The 15,922-nt window shown below is 61.3% G+C and overlaps 1 protein-coding gene across 1 annotated transcript; it reads right to left on the bottom strand.

Moving 5' to 3' along the window:
- Window positions 1–1,757: 1,757 nt before the first annotated feature.
- On the bottom strand, window positions 1,758–11,524 carry TBX2 (T-box transcription factor 2). Its single transcript, XM_054647062.2, has 7 exons — window positions 10,979–11,524; window positions 10,008–10,275; window positions 7,464–7,610; window positions 6,228–6,304; window positions 5,981–6,150; window positions 4,145–4,758; window positions 1,758–3,300 (listed from the first exon to the last, which is right to left on the bottom strand). Exons 1-7 carry the CDS (start codon window positions 11,341–11,343, stop codon window positions 2,851–2,853), a joined length of 2,091 nt encoding a protein of 696 aa, XP_054503037.2. The 5' UTR covers window positions 11,344–11,524; the 3' UTR covers window positions 1,758–2,850.
- Between the last annotated feature and the right edge of the window lie 4,398 nt (window positions 11,525–15,922).

Raw genomic sequence — 15,922 nt, 5'->3', positions numbered from 1 at the left:
CAAGCCGGGCTTTGCCAGGTGCAGAGCAGCAGGGCCATGGGTGCTGTGCCGGGTGTGCCCCCGCGGGGCCTCCCAGCGCCTTTTCCCAGCTGAGGAGCAGAAATCCCAGCCCAGTGCGTGACTAATCGGGAGCTGCTCATCGAGCTGCTTGAATGGGGCTGCTCAGAGCCTGGGGAAGGCCAGGGAGCAGCTTGGCTCCTGCTGAAACAGCCTGGCTGTGGGGGCAGGCCCTGCTCCCTGCCTTTGGGCACGGCTCCTCGGGGTCACTGTCATGAACCCACAGGACATTTTTGCCCTCCCCAGTGAAGAGCAGCTTTGTGCTCCATGGGCAGGTTGTGATGTCCCGCTGGCACCAGTGCTTCGTCCCCAGTCCAGGATGGGTGGCAGGGCCATCCCTGACCTACCAGGATGGCAGGAACCCACAGTGAACTGCCCCAGCATGTTCTGCAACACTGTCACCATCTCCCCACTGTGATTTTCCCAACCACCTTTGCCAAAATCCAGCCTGGATGGATTAGAGGGAAAGGGCCAGAGGAGCCCTCACACTGGCACAGGCTGTGCCCCCTCACTAAACACACAGCCCATTAAATTACTGCTCATCCTGAGTCTTGTTTATTCCAATATAATCCTGCAAGCCTAACTTTAGTCACCACACTTCCCTCCTCCTGGGGAAGCCATTCCCACCCTGCTGCTCCCCCTGCGAGCAGAAATAACCACAGCGGCATCATCTCCTCTCCCCCCACCGCATAACGCACCCAACACCTCTCCTCACACACTGGGGGGGGGTTCAAAGCCCCTTCCCCGCCCGCGGGGCCGGGAGCGCGGGGAGGCCGAGGAGGGCCCGGGCCCGCCCCGTCGGGGCCGCGCGGCGGCGCCAGCAGAGGGCGCCCTGCGCCCGGCCGAGGGCCGCGAACCCCGCATGGGCACCGGGAACGGCGGGGGAACGGCTGGGGAACGGCTGGGGAACGGCACCGCTCCTTCCTCCGGGGCCGCGAACCCCGCACGGGCACCGCGAACGGCTGGGGAACCAAAAAACAGAGGTCCCGCGACGGCCCCAAAAAACAGAGGTCCCGCGACGGCCCCAGCGGCTCCGGGTGCCGGGGCGAACGGGGGGATTTAAAGCCCACGGCTCGCGGCGGCCCCATCCCCGACAGCACCGGCGCTCCCGGGTGGCTCCGTCACCAGCCCGGACGGCACCGGCGTGCCCGGGTCCTCCGTTCCCCGTCACCCCGTCCCCGTCACCCTTTCCCCGTCACCCTTTCCACACGCCCGCCGGTGCCGCTCTGCCCCGCTCCCTCCATCCTGTGGGCAGCGCTCCCCGGTCCCCGCCGGTCCCGGAGCGTCCCCGCAGCCGCGGCGGGCCGGTCCCGGCTCTGCTCCGCCGGCTGGCCCCGGGCACAGCCTGGCAGCCGCGGAAGGTCCATCCCGGTGCCGCTGCCCCGCCGCACCCGCGGTGCCTCCGCGCCCCCTCCCCGCGCACCTGCCGGGCCCGGGAGGCGGCGAACCCCGACGGGCAGAGCCCTGCGCGGGTCCTGCCCTGCGCTCTGCGGGGCCGCGGCCGCGCAACCCGGGGCGTTTCCGTCTTTCCCCGTCACTCACGGAGGCTCCGCGCCCCGCGGAAGGGAGGGCGGCTCCCAGCGCTGCGCACCTGCGGAGCAGCGGCGGCCCCGACGGGGCGGAGCGGCCGCGGGAATGAAACAGGCGGGAGCCGGCAGGACTTCTCCGAGTAGATTTTTTTTTTATTGAAAGATGTGAGAATTCATCAAAACTGAACAGACAGATACCCGAGTAACCAGCACGTTGCAAATCATGTATCTTTTTATTTTAAAACAAATATAGAGCACAGTCCTGTGATATTTAAATTTATTATACTTTTTTTTTTTTTTGTTCTGGAGTGAAAAATAAAAACCTGAGGTTTATTCCTGCATTCTCTATACCCCGCACTGTAACAATAGTTTAGTTACGTTTTGGATTCGTTAGTTTATTTTTTTCTTGCAAAAGTCCGTTAAAGGATTGAAATCTTAGTTTTAATGACTCCAAAAATTGTTTTATCAGTGGCACATGATTGTCCTAGAGAACAGGCGGGATAAACAATATTTTAAAACACAGAGAAACCGATATCTCCTTCAATCACAAAGAGCTAAATAGTTTTCATTTACAATATATATGTTCATGTAAAATGAAAAAAAAAACCAAAAAAAAACTTAAATGCGAGGAGTTAAACTCTAAATATTATGTACACACCAATGTACAACTCTGAATAAATTAATACCAATTTGCATATTCTGGGATCCTTATAGCTTATTTACACAAATTACCATTTATTTCATAAATATCTGCCCAGGTACCCACGAGGCTCCCCCGGCCGTGCCCGCCCTGCTCGGCGGCGGCTGCCGAGGCGGTTTGGTTTCCATCTTCCTTTTCTTATCTCTTTTTTTTTTTTCTTTTTAAATTATTTTTTCCTTCCCCCTCCCCTTGCACAGATGAGGGTTTGGCCCCTCTCACCCCCCACCGAAGCAGGGGCCGCCCCGTCCATCAGGTGTCTCGGTACCAGCTCCTCACCCAGTGCCCGGAGCGAGGGGCTGGGGGGTCCTGGGGGCTCCGTGGCCTCGCTGGGGCGGGGGGAGCCGCTCCCAGCCCCCCAGCCCGAGGGGTGGGCAAGCCCTGCGCTCCAGCTGCTCCCTCCTGGCTCCGGGGTGGGGGCTCCGCACGGCCGCCGGGCTCCGTCCCTCCGCTCCGGCAGCCCCGCTCGCTCCCAGCCCTCGCTCCGCAATAAATATTTATACTGTGCTGTACAAAATACCAGTGCTTCTCCGCCCCGCCGGGAGGGCTCGCTGCCCGCCCCGCCGGTCACTTCGGGGACTCCCTGCCGGGTGACAGCTCCCGCTGGCTCTCCAGCCCGCTCACCAGTCTCTGGATGTTCTGCAGTTCATTGAGGGACTCCTTCAGGGAGCCCTTAGGGGAGGCGGCGGGGCGCTGGCCGCCCCCCTTGTGCAGGGGCGCCTCGGGCAGCGGGCTGGGCTCCCGGCTGCTGCCGCCCTTGGAGCCCTCGGAGCCGGGGTTGAGGCTGGCAGGGAGGCCGGTGGTCAGCAGGTTGGTGCTGGGCGGGATGCTCACCGGCAGCTGGTAGGGGCTGAAGCGCAGGCGGGGCCGGCTGCTGCCCAGGAAGGGGTTGCGGGACAGCGGCCCCGCGGCGGCGGCAGCGCTGGTGGCCGGCATGGCCGAGGCGGCCGCTGCGGCCGCTGCCATGTAGGTGTAGGGGTAGGGGAAGAGTCCGCCGAAGGTGGGCATCGGGATTCCCTGAGGGGAGAGAGAGAGAAAGAGCTGTCAGAGCTGTGCTGCTGCATCACCCCTCCTTCCATCCCTCCGCAGCTGTGTACCCAAAAAAAGCCAAGGCAAGGATGGAACAGCCCAGTATCACCCTAAAAACAGAGTGTGGGGGCATCAGCCCGTTCCACACAAAGAGAGGGAGTACAGCCCCTTCCACCCCATCCCGAGCCAGGCTGGTGGCACCGAGCACAAACCCCTGCCTGAGATCTGCCCCATCCCCTCCCCGCACGCTGCCTGTGCAGCATCACAGCCCCTTAACCACATTAAAACACATTGTTAAGCAGGATGGATAAATTAGGGGAGTTCAAAGACATCTTTATATATTCCACCAGAGGAGATGGGAAAGGCAGCATCAGCACAGGCGCTGTGGGAGCCCTTCAGAGCTGACAGGAAGACAGGGAGCTGCTGGATGGGGACAGCCAGGTCAGGCAGGGCCACAGCTCCTGACTCTGCCCTTGACTATGAGGAGCCATAGCAGCTGCAAAAAAAATCGAGATTCCTTCTCAAATCAACCCCGAAGCTGCCTTCAAAACGTCCTCTGTGTTCTGCCTGTGCCAAATCTGTAACATCTCAGGGGTGTGTCACCCCTTGTCCCTGTGGGCTGCAGAGGGCCTGGGGGAGGCTGGGGCACCAGCAGCTCCTTTCTCTCAATGGGGCCACCCTGAATGTCCCCACACTGGGGGTGACACTGGCCAGGCCTGACCTGCGTCCCCAAAGTGCTGCGCTCACTCATGGAGCTCTTTGGGAGAACATGAAGAGGAGATTCCAGGGCACAACTGGACAGCAGGAATAAGGTTAGGGACACAGGGCTTACCTGAGAGGCCAACATGTGCTGGGAGAGGTGGAAAGGGAAGGGGGTGGCCGTCCCTGCTGCGCCCGGGGCGGACGAGAGGGCTCCGTTCTCCAGGCTGCCCCCGCCGGTCACCGAGGCCAGCAAGTGTCCCATGCCCATGGCAGAGAAGGCGCCGGGCGCCATGGCAAACTGTCCTGGGTGGATGAAGAGGGGCTGCCCGGCGCCCAGCGGGCTGAAGAACTGCTGCCCATGGAGGCCAGAGAGCGCCAGGCTCTGCAGGTGCCCGGTGCTCAGGTGCGGGGGGCTGTCCGTGTGCACCATCAGCGGGGCGAAGGCCTCCTTGCCCAGCCCGCCGCCCTCCGTGTCCTTCTTGCCCGGCTCCGTCTCTTTCCTCCTTCCCTCCACCTTGTCCTTCTCCAGGCCCCGTGTGCTGAACAGGCCCTCGCCAGGACCCTCCCGGGGGGATGCCCCATCCTTGGCCTTCTCTGGGCTGTGCCTCTCCTTGCTCCGTTCCTCCGGGCACCGGGGGCTGCCACGGGGCGTCGCGTCCTCCGCACTGGGGCTGGCTGCTGCCACCGGCCGCTCCTCGGGCACCTTCTCCACCTCCGTGTCGCTGTCAGCCCCTGGCTTCTCCTCTGCAAGGGGATGGAGGGGCACAGGGTCAGAGCAGAAGCACCCAGGGGAGGCGAGGAAGGGGTCACTCACAAGAGCCCTGGTGTCAGGAAGAGGTTGGACAGTGAAGCCGCGATCATTATTAATGGGAGAGACTCATCTTGGGGACAGAAATGGGCCCTCGTGCTATGGTCGCTCTGGAGAATGGGGATTAACAACAGCAAGTCCTGTGGCTGTGCCAGGCAGGAAAACATGTTTGATGGAGAAGCAGAACCTGTTACAGCATCGCTCTCCTCAGCTGCAAAGTCCAAGCGGGCTGCAGAGAGCGGGCAGTGGGCAAATGCTGGAGGAAATGGTCCTGCGTCTATTTAATTACATGGAGCTGATTGCCAGTGCACCGTGGATTTATTCCAAATGTGCAGGTTGAGACAGGTTAAAGAGGCAGTTTTAAGGCTGGGAGTATGGTACAGACTTCTCTAAAAAGGGCTTTAATTTAAAAAACCCCATTGAGCCCTCAGAGGAGGCAGGGGGATGCGAGATGAGGGGAGCTGAGCCCCTGCCTGAACGGCTCCACTAAACGAGAAAAGCCTTTTGGTGCGGGTGAGGTGAAGCTCTGCAGGCTGGGGCAAATATTCAGGGAAGCCTTTGAAAGTGGAGAGGGGTGTAATAAACCCTCCCTGCAGCTCGGGGTGGGGGGTTGCAGTTTTGATGAAGGTTTGCAGGGAATGGAGTTGGTGGAAAGTTTAAAGAGCAGATTGATAGTGCTGCGAGACAAAACCCAGCATCAACAACTGCAGCGTGGGAGATGCTGGTTGATTTTCATTTACCAGCCTGAAGCCCTGGAGTTAGAATATTTTTTTCCTCTTTCAAACGTATTAATTTTTTTTCTTTTCTCTTTTTTCTCTCTTTTTTAGGAGAGGGTGAGATTCCCATGGAAGGCAGGGCACACCGGGCTAACGCGGCGAGCACAGAGGCTGCTTTGCCATTTCTTCTTGTATAATTTAAATACAAGAAGCATTACATCCACATCAGGTGGATAGAGGATCAAATATACATTCAAAAGAAAATACATAGAGAGAAAAACGTTACAATTTGTGAATGCCATTTGCGTTTCCTCTGATTTTATCCTTTTGAACCCTGTGCGCATCCCCACCTTTATTTTCCCCAGTGTTTTCCCTCGCTGCCCACAGGAGATCAGCACGAGCAGAACGTCTGGGGACATTTGGGGACCGTATCCTGCCTTACCTCTGCCGCTGCCCTTGAGGCGCAGGGGGCTGGGGAGGGCACCCACGGGCGAGTGCAGGGCATCGCGCACGGCCGAGGGCTCGCAGGAGGAGGCGTCCGACTCGCCGCCGTCGCGGTCGGGCTTGCAGGGCTCCTCGTACATCCGCAGGGACGGCAGCGAGAGCTGCTTCCTGCGGGAGAAGGCAGCGTCGGGCCCCGGCCGTGCCCCCGCGGGCGCGGAGCCGGCGGGGACGGGCGCACCCCTTACCTCTTCTCCCGCCGGCCATTGCCCGTGTCCCGAAAGCCCTTGGCGAAGGGGTTGTTATCGATTTTCAGCTGCGTGATCTGCCGGGGGGGAAGAAGGAGAGAAGGGGCGGTGTGAAGCCCCGGCCGCCCCCTCCCCGCCGCCGTCGGGGAGCGCGGGGTGCGCGGCGCAGGCTGCGGAGCCCGCGTTAACACACCGCATGCTTTATTAAAAATGATGCTGAGGTTTGGCCTTGAATTATTAATAGCGTCTTAATGATAGGAAGTTATTTTTCACGGCCCCCCGGAGGGAAGATGGCGACTGAGCTGCTCGGCGCTGGTTAAAAGCTATTCTTATCCCTCCCTGCCACGGGCTGCTGGGGCCGGCGACATCAGGGCGCTCAATAATGCATGGCCCTGAAACACGGCCCCGAGAGGGGCTCGGGAAAAGGCCCGGCTGCCCGGCCCCGCCGCGACCCCCGGCCCGAGCATCCCCCGGCCCGAGCATCCCCCGCCCGACGGGGCCCACGGCCGGCGGCCGGGCCGCGCAGCTTGCGGCGGCCGAGCAGACAAAGTGCTCTTTAATCGATTGTGACTCTTCGCCATAAACTTTACGAGGGAAACAAGCCCACCAGGACCCTCAGACAGAGCTGTCAATTAGCATCAGCAGCCAGGGGTGGAGGTGGGGGTCAGCTTTTGGGTTAAGACACACACACAACTCTTGGAAGGGGACGGCAGAGGCTCTCTGCTCCCCATCGTGCTCTCCTGGCTCTGCCTGCTCACGGAGTGACACTTGCTAAATCACGAAAGTAACTAAAATTAGCTTATCTGCCTCTATTTTTTGGCTCCTCCAGAGCCCTGGGCACCTTCTTGGTGAGGCTGCCCAGGCCTGATGCTGCTCTTCAGAGCCTGAGCCTGAAGCAAAGACTCCCACGGCCCAGAAAGGCGCAACAAACTCCATCAGGGAATTATTAACAGTAATAATAAAAATACTGACAACAGCACTAATGTTAACACTAAAAACAGCGATAATAACACAAGCAGTATGAGGGTGCATCCTATTCTGAGGGCTTGAGGTTGAACCTTTCTACTCTCGCTGCTTTTTGCCCTGAAATATCCTCGCCAACACGCACAGACAGAAAAATACACTGATATGGGGTAAGGGATGGGACAGGGGTGGAAACAGGGATGGGGACGGGGACGGGGACAGGGGTGGGGACAGGACAGGGAGAGGGACAGGGGCAGGGCTGCCCGGCCGTACCTTGTCGTTCTGGTAGGCAGTGACGGCGATGAAGTCGGTCTCGGGGAACACGTACGTGCGGAAGGTGCTGTAGGGCAGCTTGAGGATGTCGTTGGCCCGGACGATGTGGAACCTGGGCTGGTACTTGTGCATGGAGTTCAGGATGGTCTGGGATGGGCGAGAGAGAGCACAGCCCGCGGCTGCCGTCAGCCCCACGCCTCCAGCTCCCTCCCTAAAAGAAAACCCCTTTTCTCCCGAAAACAGCCCCAAAAACCACACCACTCAAATTCACCGTGAGGAAGGAATTCCGGCGGATGCCAGAGAAGGAGATTTCTTAATTTTTTTGTTGATGCCATTGCAGGATCTGTCCCCAAAGAAGGAGGTCAGGGAACGCAGGCAGAGCAGCATCTTTGCGGGTGTTAAGCACGGCAATAAAGCAGCAAAAGGGATCTCCCAGTTTTATTACAACCCTGCAAACGCGAGGCGACTTTTCGACACGTTTCTCACCGCTTTTCATATTTCCGTCCTTAAAAATAAATTACTATCCCTCGCCACCACAAAAAAAAAAAAATAATGTTAAAAGGCTCTGGGTGAGTGTCGGGGGCGGCAGGAGCCGGTGCCAGCCCCAGCCAGCTCCTGCGACCTGAAAGGAGCGTTTCACCACGAGCCATAGCAAATTTATGTCTCGGAGCAACATTGCAGAAGGAACAGACTTTTTTTTCTCTTTTCCAGCCAGGTGTCTGAGAGCCTCGCCAACACTCAAAGCCGTTCTCTACTCTTTCGTTTTATTTTTTTTTTTCCTGAGTTTGTTTTGTTGTTTTTTTTTTTTTTTTTAGTAAAACCCGAATTCCCCGTGATTTGGCTGAGGATTTTTGGAAGCGGCTGAACAGCCCAAGCCGCGCCCCCGGGGCCGCTCCGACCCCTTGCCCCTCGCTGCCTGCTTTCCTGCACGATAGCTTTTAAATAATTCCCCAACCTGCTGTGGTCGGACTGAAATGCAGAATTCACTGCCCAGAATTCGTAGAGGGACGGCGAAAGCTTGAGTAATTATTGTCAAATAACGTCAGCCAAATGGCTAAATAATTATCACTTCATTTCGGTTTAGAAGGTAATAAAAAAAATCCCCCCCTTTTTTTTTTAACCCAAGCAATAATCACCTGCTGATGAACTGTCGGATCGGTGTTATATTGATATAATCTAGATGGGATTTATCATAAAAATGGTGCAAAAAGTCTCGTTCAGGCGTGCAAATCTGCATTCCTTTAAAAAAAAAATAATCATCCCTCTCTGACCAGATGGGCACTGGCTAAACCCTCATCTCGCAGATTTAACAGTCCGGATTTTGGACAACGACAGACACCAGAAATCTTTAATTGAAGGAGGCGAACCGTTAAAAGCGCTGAATCAAACTAGTTTTTCACCAGTATAAAAAAAAGGAAGATATTTTTTAGACTCCTTCTCTATCGATTTACCTTTCTGGCTATAAATAACCTCGCAATGTATTATTTAACAAAGACGCTGTTTCCTGCCTTAAGAGAAAAAAAAAATAAAAGTGAGAGAGAAAAAGAAAATTAAAAAAAAAATCGAGAGTGGAAAAAATAGAGAGGAGAAAAAATAAAAAGAGAGGGGAAAGAAAGTTCTTCGGGAGGCGCGGAGCTGCTCTGAGCTCCCACCCGAGCGGGGTCCCGCAGCCCCCGGCTCCCCGCTAATTGCCGTATCAGCAGCGCTGCACGATGAACTTTCCCTTTATCGCCCGAAACGCTCGCTCGGAGGAAGGAGAGCTGGGATTTCCCCCTCCGAGCATTCCCGCAGGATCGCGCTCCCCTCGCCTTCTGACCCTGCCTTCTGCGGGTCTCTGCAAATGGCCAGCACTCACTCACTCACTCACTCTCCTCTGGCTTTCTTTTCTCTCTCCCTCTTTCCTTTTCCTTTCTTTGTTTATTTTGGTTGGTAGCTTTTCTGGCTTAATTCCTTCGTTTTGTTTTACCTCCTTTAGGTGATGCAGATACCATCAACGGGGATATAAACAGGGGCTTTCAGAGGCAGATGGTGCCAACGATTCCAGCCCTTCTCCCGCCTGCGGGAGCCCGGCGCAGGTGCCGCGGGCCCCGGCTCCGCTCGCTCCGGGTGGCAGCCACAGCCCCTGCCCGGCCACCGCCCCGTCGGGGCTGCCCTGGCTGCAGCCCCCGCACGGCCTCGGCCCCGCACATCCACCTCCCAAAATTCCTCTCCCCACAGAGCCACGAAGGCTGGGAAGAAGCAGCAGGACAGGCCGGGGATGCGGGAGCCAAGGGCAGCCCGAGGCTGCCCGCAGCCCAGCTCTCCTTTTTCCCCCGGAGAACCGGAGCTGCCCCTCGCTGCCGGGCAGGACCAGGGGCTGCGGGACAGCCGGGCCACCCCAAGGCCTGGCCAGGCCTCGCCGCTCAGCCCGACACGGCTGGAGGAGGCTCTGAAACCCCGCGGTTCACCCGGGGAGATCACGGACAGAGCCCGCACCGGGCAGACCCCGCGCCTGCCCGGGGTCCCTGCCCGGGGGGCTCCGCTCTGCCCCGCAGCCGCACTTACAAAGCCGTGCTTATCCGAGATGTTGTTGGTGAGCTTGAGCTTGTGAAAGGCAACAGGTTTGGCCATCCACTGCTCCCCCGTGGCCGGGCTGTCGGGGTGGATGTACATGCGCTTGGGCATCTCCGGGTCGGCCTTGCCAGCCACCATCCAGCGGGAGTTGTGGAATTTGTACCGGCAGTCGTCGGCCGCCACTATATCCATCAGCAAAATGTACTTGGCCTTCTTGTCCAGGCCGCTCACCCGCACCTTGAACGGGGGGAACATCCTCCTGCGGAGAGACCCAGAGCGGTACAGGGCTGCCCCCGCCCGCCGCCGACCCCCGACGGCCCCACCGAGCCCCGGCCCCGGCCCCGCCGAGGCTCCCGCACCGCCCGGCCCCGGCTGCTGCTCCCAAACCACCATCTTTCAGCTCAGCTCGCTGAGGATTCCCAGCCTTCCTCCCGTCCCACCTCTTCTCATCCCGCTGTGCTGCCCACACCGTGGCAGAAGGCAGGGAAAGAGCTCAAAAATTCCATTTCGGGAAATAAGGGGAGAAAATATATTCTTGTTTTCCTCTCTTTCTCTGCCCTTCGCCGACCCGCTCGCTCAGCACCTCGGGCTGCCTCCCCCGGGCCCGAGGCCACGGGCAGGGCCGGGGACGACCCCGGACGTGGGGAAAGTTTGGCAGGAGGGAAGGAAGCGGCGGGAAGCGGCGTAAACAGCGGGAGCGGGGGGTTCCGAGTGCTCAATTAACGCGCACGAATTTAATTTGGGATCGCGCTCGGAAAAGCAGTAATGGGAGGCGGGGGGAGCGGTGACGGGAAAACTCGGAGGAGCCGGGGTGGAAACACCTCCGAAAAACTCCAAGGATCGAAACTCCCCGCGTTAATTCACGGGACGGATGGGAAGCGGGATGGAGCGAGGGGCGAGGGCGCTGCGCGGCCGCGCAGGTGCGGGGTGGGCTGGGGGGGCTGCGCGGGGCCGGCTCTTACCTCCCAGACTTGGTGATCACCATCTCGGTGCCCAGCTTGTGAAACTGGTCCCAAAGCTCTTTGGCTTCCAGCGTTACTTTGGGGTCGTCCTCGACCTCCTCCTCGGGTTCCAGGCTCTTGAGCGAGCGCAGATGGGCGGCTTGGTGGTGGTGTCCCAGGGCCGAGACGTGCAGCCCGGCCTCGGCCGCCCCCGCCAGCCCCGGGTCCGGCATGGGCTTCGCCAACGCCGCCGGAGGCAGAGCCAGAGCCGGGAAAAAGGACGGCTGGGCGGCTGCGAGGAAAGCGGACATGGGGAAGTCAGCCGGCCGGGGTGCGTGGAAGGGGTGGTAAGCCATGGCAGTCCCTGGGAAGGCTGGATCTCTCATCGGTGCATCCACAAATCCAGGAGAAAAAGAGGGATTCCCTTTACAAAAATGCTCTCTGTGTGTATTTGTTGGGTTTTATTTTTTTTTCCCCCTCTCCTGCCCAGCGAACTCGCTCGAGTCTCTGGAAGAGGAAGGAAAATCAACAACACACACACAGTCTCCAAAAAAAAAAAAAAAAAGCATAAAAAAGAGGCGAAAATCAGCCGAACTAGATTCGGGATTAAAAAAAGGAAAAAAAATATAAAAAGAAATTAAAAAATAAGAAGGAAAAAAAAAAAGGAAAAGCGAGGCAGTTCCCGGCTCCTGGGACTCCCGGTCTGCGGAGGGGAGACAGTAGGTCCTTATTTTTTGTTGTTGTTGTTGCAGCGAGGGAGAGCGAGCGAGGGAACGAGCCCTCCCAGGAAAGTCCTTCCCGACACTAAAATAGAAACAAAAGCCGGGTCGGGCTGCGCGGGGCTGCGCGGGGCGCGGCGGAGCAGGGGCGGCCGCGCTGCCCTCACACCCCCGCGGGCCCGGGCTGCGCCCCGGCGGGGCCGCGCCGGCTCCGCGCTCCGCGCTCGGCGCTGGGGCTCGGGCTGCTCATGGCCAAAGGAGCCGAGTGGGAGCGGTGAGATCTTGTCCTGATCTCTGTAAAACTGTGACTATCTCACATGTCCTTCCTGCTCTGATCCGCCCGCTAATGAGCCAAGCCCCCTTGATTGCTGATTTTACGCGTTTCAGACCAATTGTGGATCTGCATAGGCGGGGTTTTGACAGCTCCGGCCAAGCTCCGGGCGCGGGGGGGCGGGGGGCGCGGAGGGAGGGAGGAAGGGAAGAAGGGAAAAAAAAAAAAAAAGGGAGAGAAAAAAAAAAAGAAGAAGAAGGTGTCGGAAGCATCGGCAGTAAGAAAACATGTCAACAGAATAAAATATTAACCAATGACAGAGAAAAGTGCTCGAAATCCCACCCCCGGCTCCTTTCCGCATACCGGGTCAGCCCCGGCTGCGCCGCCGGTGCGGGGCCAGCGCGGAGCCACCTCGGCGGAGCGGGGAGCGGAGCCACGGGGGCGGGGGGCGGCGGCAGAGGCCCCCGCCGGTCTCCGCGGGGGCGGCGGGCCGGGAAGGGGGGGGAGAGGCCGGGGGGAGCCCGGCGGCGGCCGCCTTACGACAGATCCTGGAGAGCGGATCGCGGTGGGGCGCGCCCCGCCCGCCGCTCCAGCCGCGCACAGCCGCGCACGGCCGCGCAGAGCCGCGCAGCGCCGACGGGGCGGCCGCCGGAAGCGCGGCCCGGCGGAGAGCTGCGGGCGGCGGCGAGGCCCCGAGCGGCGACCTCCAGCGCGGGTGAGTCGCTCCCTGCCGTCGCCCCCCACCCTGCCGGCAGCCGCCCCGACCGGGAGCGGGGGGGGTCCCGCCCGCAGCTCCGCGCCCGCGGAGGAGATCCCCAGACCCCGCCGTCGAGGCGCGTCGGGTGCGCGGCCGGGGCCAGCGCGGCGGTGCCCGGCCGGAGGGGCTGTTTACCCGGGCGGGGGGAGGCAGATAAGGAGGAGGGGGGACACTCCGGGGCTGTTTGCTGAGGGATTAGGGCCGGTCCCGCCGCGCCGGGGCCCGGGGGGGCGGCGGGCGCGGTGGGTGTCCCCTCGGAGAGGCCGGTTTGGAGATCTGCGCTGATTAACTGAGGGCCGCGGTGGCTGAAGAGGGCCCTGGCGCCAGGCGGCTGAGCCCTCACAATAAAGACCCGTCTCTTGTCACTTCATATTTACCCCCAAATCTTCAAAAAGCGCCCTGCCATCCTTCCAAGGCTCCTGCCCCCGCCGCCTGCGCTGCGACCAGGCGGGACGGGGGGGGGGTGGCGGCCGGCCCCCTCCTCTGCCCCCCGGCCTGTTCCCCCCTCGTCCCCGGGCCCTCCCGCTCCGCGGACGCGCAGCGAGGCGCGGCCGCAGCAGCTCGGAGCCCTCGTGGTCCTGTGGCGCTGCTCCCCGCGCAGGGTGCGATGCGGGGACCCCCGGGTGTCCCCTTCCCATCCCGACTTCTCCTCTCTGCTCCTCCGCCCCGGTTCATCCTGCTGGCAGCGCCCCCCGCCCGCAGCCCCCGGCGGAGCCCCATCCCCATCCCGGGGGTCTCGGGGCCGATCTCCACCTGCCCCGCGCCCCGCGGCAGGTTCACCTCTGCCCGCACCGCGCCCGGCCCGCACCGCGCCCCCGGGGGGGGTCCCGCTGACCATTGAACGGGCAACGGCGACTGAAATTTAAACCCAATTTGGACTTTGCTTCCTCGCCGCCGTGGAAAACTGCTGACGGCAGCTTTGGCAAAAGTGGGGCTTGCTTGTATTTTTTTTTTTCCAATTTCCCCCCCCCCAACACAAGGAAAAAGTGGAGCCTTTCATTGCCTCGGGGCGAATCCCCCACGCCGGGACGGTTCTCCCGCGGACTCCTCGCCCTCTGCTCCGCGGGAAGAAGCGGGGCCCGGCCCTTCTGGGCCTGGAGCGGCCGTGTCCCCGCGGGGAAATGTCGCCTGTCCTCCGGCCACTGTCCGGCACCCCGCCCGCGCCCCCGCCCCGCTGTATCGCCGCAGAATAAAACCGATCCAGAGCAGCCTCGGCTCCCGACCTTCCGTAGCGACGGCCGCCGGTGGGGCTGCGGGGATGGGGGAACAACGGGGACCAGGGACCAGCAGGGACCGGGGAACAACGGGGACCGGGGACCAACAGGGACCGGGGAACAACGGGGACCGGTGTACCCCCTGCGCTGCCGCCCCTCGCGGCCCCGCACACGACCCAGGAGCCCGCGCCCATGGACGGGCCGTGCCCGCGCATCGCCCGTCGGTGACCGGGCACCGGGCAGGGACAGAGGAGGCACCGGGCAGGGACAGAGGAGGCACCGGCCTCGCTTCCCGTCCCGAGGGCAGCTGGGTCCCGGGGAGTGTCCCCGCGCCGTCCCCTGCGAGGGAAGGTGTTCCAGCCTGCCCCAGGGCAATGCAGCGCTCGGGGCCGCCGTGCCTGGCTCCCGGGAGCCGTCGCGGTCCCCAGTCCCCGGACCGGGCTTATGGAGACCGGGCTTGTCCCGTGGATGCGGCCCGGTCCAGCCCGGGAACACCGTCCCGTCGGGCCGCCCCCGCCCCCCGCCCGCCCCGCATCGCGGCCCCGCTCGCTCTTCCCCTTTCATCTCTGCCCATCTCCACTCATCATCCCTTTTCTATTTTTAGCCGGTAGACTTAGGCCTTGGCGCCAGGCCGTTTAAGACCTGTCAAAGTCCTTCATATTTCCCTCATGTCACATGGACCTTTCGCTCTCTTCCCCGCGCCATGCGAGGGCCGTAATTTGGATCTGTGAGCTGGTGAGCAAATGCAATTTGCTCTTCTCCATCGCTGTGTTGTCTCCGTGACCCCAGCCAGCAGGACGGCTGGTGTCCTGTCCGGGGCACTTACACAAATTGCGGGTGATTGATGAAAAATAACAATTCTCACAAGCAGCCGGGCCTCCGCCTTCCCCTCCTCCCGGCTCCGCCGGGCTGCGGCGGCCCCGCGCCCCGGAGAGCGCTCCCCCCGACGGGTGCACCAGGCCAAAGGGGTTTTCTGGTGCCCAGGGCCACCCGTCGGGCCCCCCATCCCCGGCAGCGATGCCACGGCAAGAGGAGACCCTCGGGCCCTTGGGGAGGGCGGCCCGGCTGCTCGCACCTTCCCAAATCGGGGGTAGAAACGGGCTGTGGCATGAGGGGAGGCACACGGTGCCACAGGGCTGGGCTCCGCTGTCCTTCCCCGGGAGCAGCCGGACAGACAGACCTGGGGACGTCAGAGACTCCCTGAGCGAAGCCGCAGGTGCGGGGGGCAGGGGGAGCTCCCTCTGTTCCAAAGCCCCGGGCCGCGTTCCCCGGTCCCACCCGGCCCTGCAGCCCCAGCTGGGCCGTGGGGCAGGCGGGGAGGAGGCGAGGGCGGCCCCGCAGCCCCAGCAGCTTCGCAGCCCCTTTTCTCCGCTCCACCTAGGGAGGAAAAGAGCTCCACGTGTGACGGGACTGTCCTCGTTTGATCTCACCCACCTGCGCCCAGGGCACCCCTCTCCTTCTCCGGGGCGCCGCATCTCCCCTCGCACCCGCGGGAATCCCCTGAGCCCCGGGAGATCCCGGGAAAACGACTCCGCTCCCCCGCCGTGCCCCGGTGCCCGCTGGAGGGGACGGGGAGGGGCCGCCGGGCACCGGGGCCCGGCCGATGCCCTTTTATCGACAGCAGCCGAGAGAGATGCTCGGTCTGACACGAGCCCCGGCACCGCCACCCTGCTTCTCCTCCCGCTGCGCGGCTGCGGAGCTGCGCGGCCCTTGGGTGCGCAGGGAACCCCCGGGCAGCCCCCCCAGATCCCCCTGCCCTCAGACTGTTTAGATTTCTCTCCAGCTTTAAAGAAAATATTTCCAGTAATCCAGATTTCTGGAAAATAACAACATGCGGGGAGACGCAGACACAAACGCCGCTGAAGTTTATCCAGAGTTTGAACAATTTATAAACACATTTCCCAGCCTGTTTGGCAGGGCGGGCGGCGAGTGACCCCGGCCCGGCCGGGAGGAGACACACGCATCCTCCATCCTCCCGTTACGCCGCACCACTTTGAGCTGTGA

This window comes from Agelaius phoeniceus, chromosome 20, assembly GCF_051311805.1.
Source record: "Agelaius phoeniceus isolate bAgePho1 chromosome 20, bAgePho1.hap1, whole genome shotgun sequence".
Lineage (NCBI taxonomy): Eukaryota > Metazoa > Chordata > Aves > Passeriformes > Icteridae > Agelaius > Agelaius phoeniceus.
This window is presented reverse-complemented; position numbering and strand designations above follow the sequence as displayed.

Bases quoted from the DNA above. Each gene is read 5' to 3' on its own strand.
- TBX2 (XM_054647062.2), bottom strand. From the start codon at position 11,343: ATGAGAGATCCAGCCTTCCCAGGGACTGCCATGGCTTACCACCCCTTC. The intron at 6,151-6,227 runs GTAAGGGGTGCG...CTTCTCCCGCAG, and splicing joins AATGGCCGGCGGGAGAAGAG to GAAGCAGCTCTCGCTGCCGT. The intron at 4,759-5,980 runs GTAAGGCAGGAT...ATCCCCTTGCAG, and splicing joins CCTCAAGGGCAGCGGCAGAG to AGGAGAAGCCAGGGGCTGAC.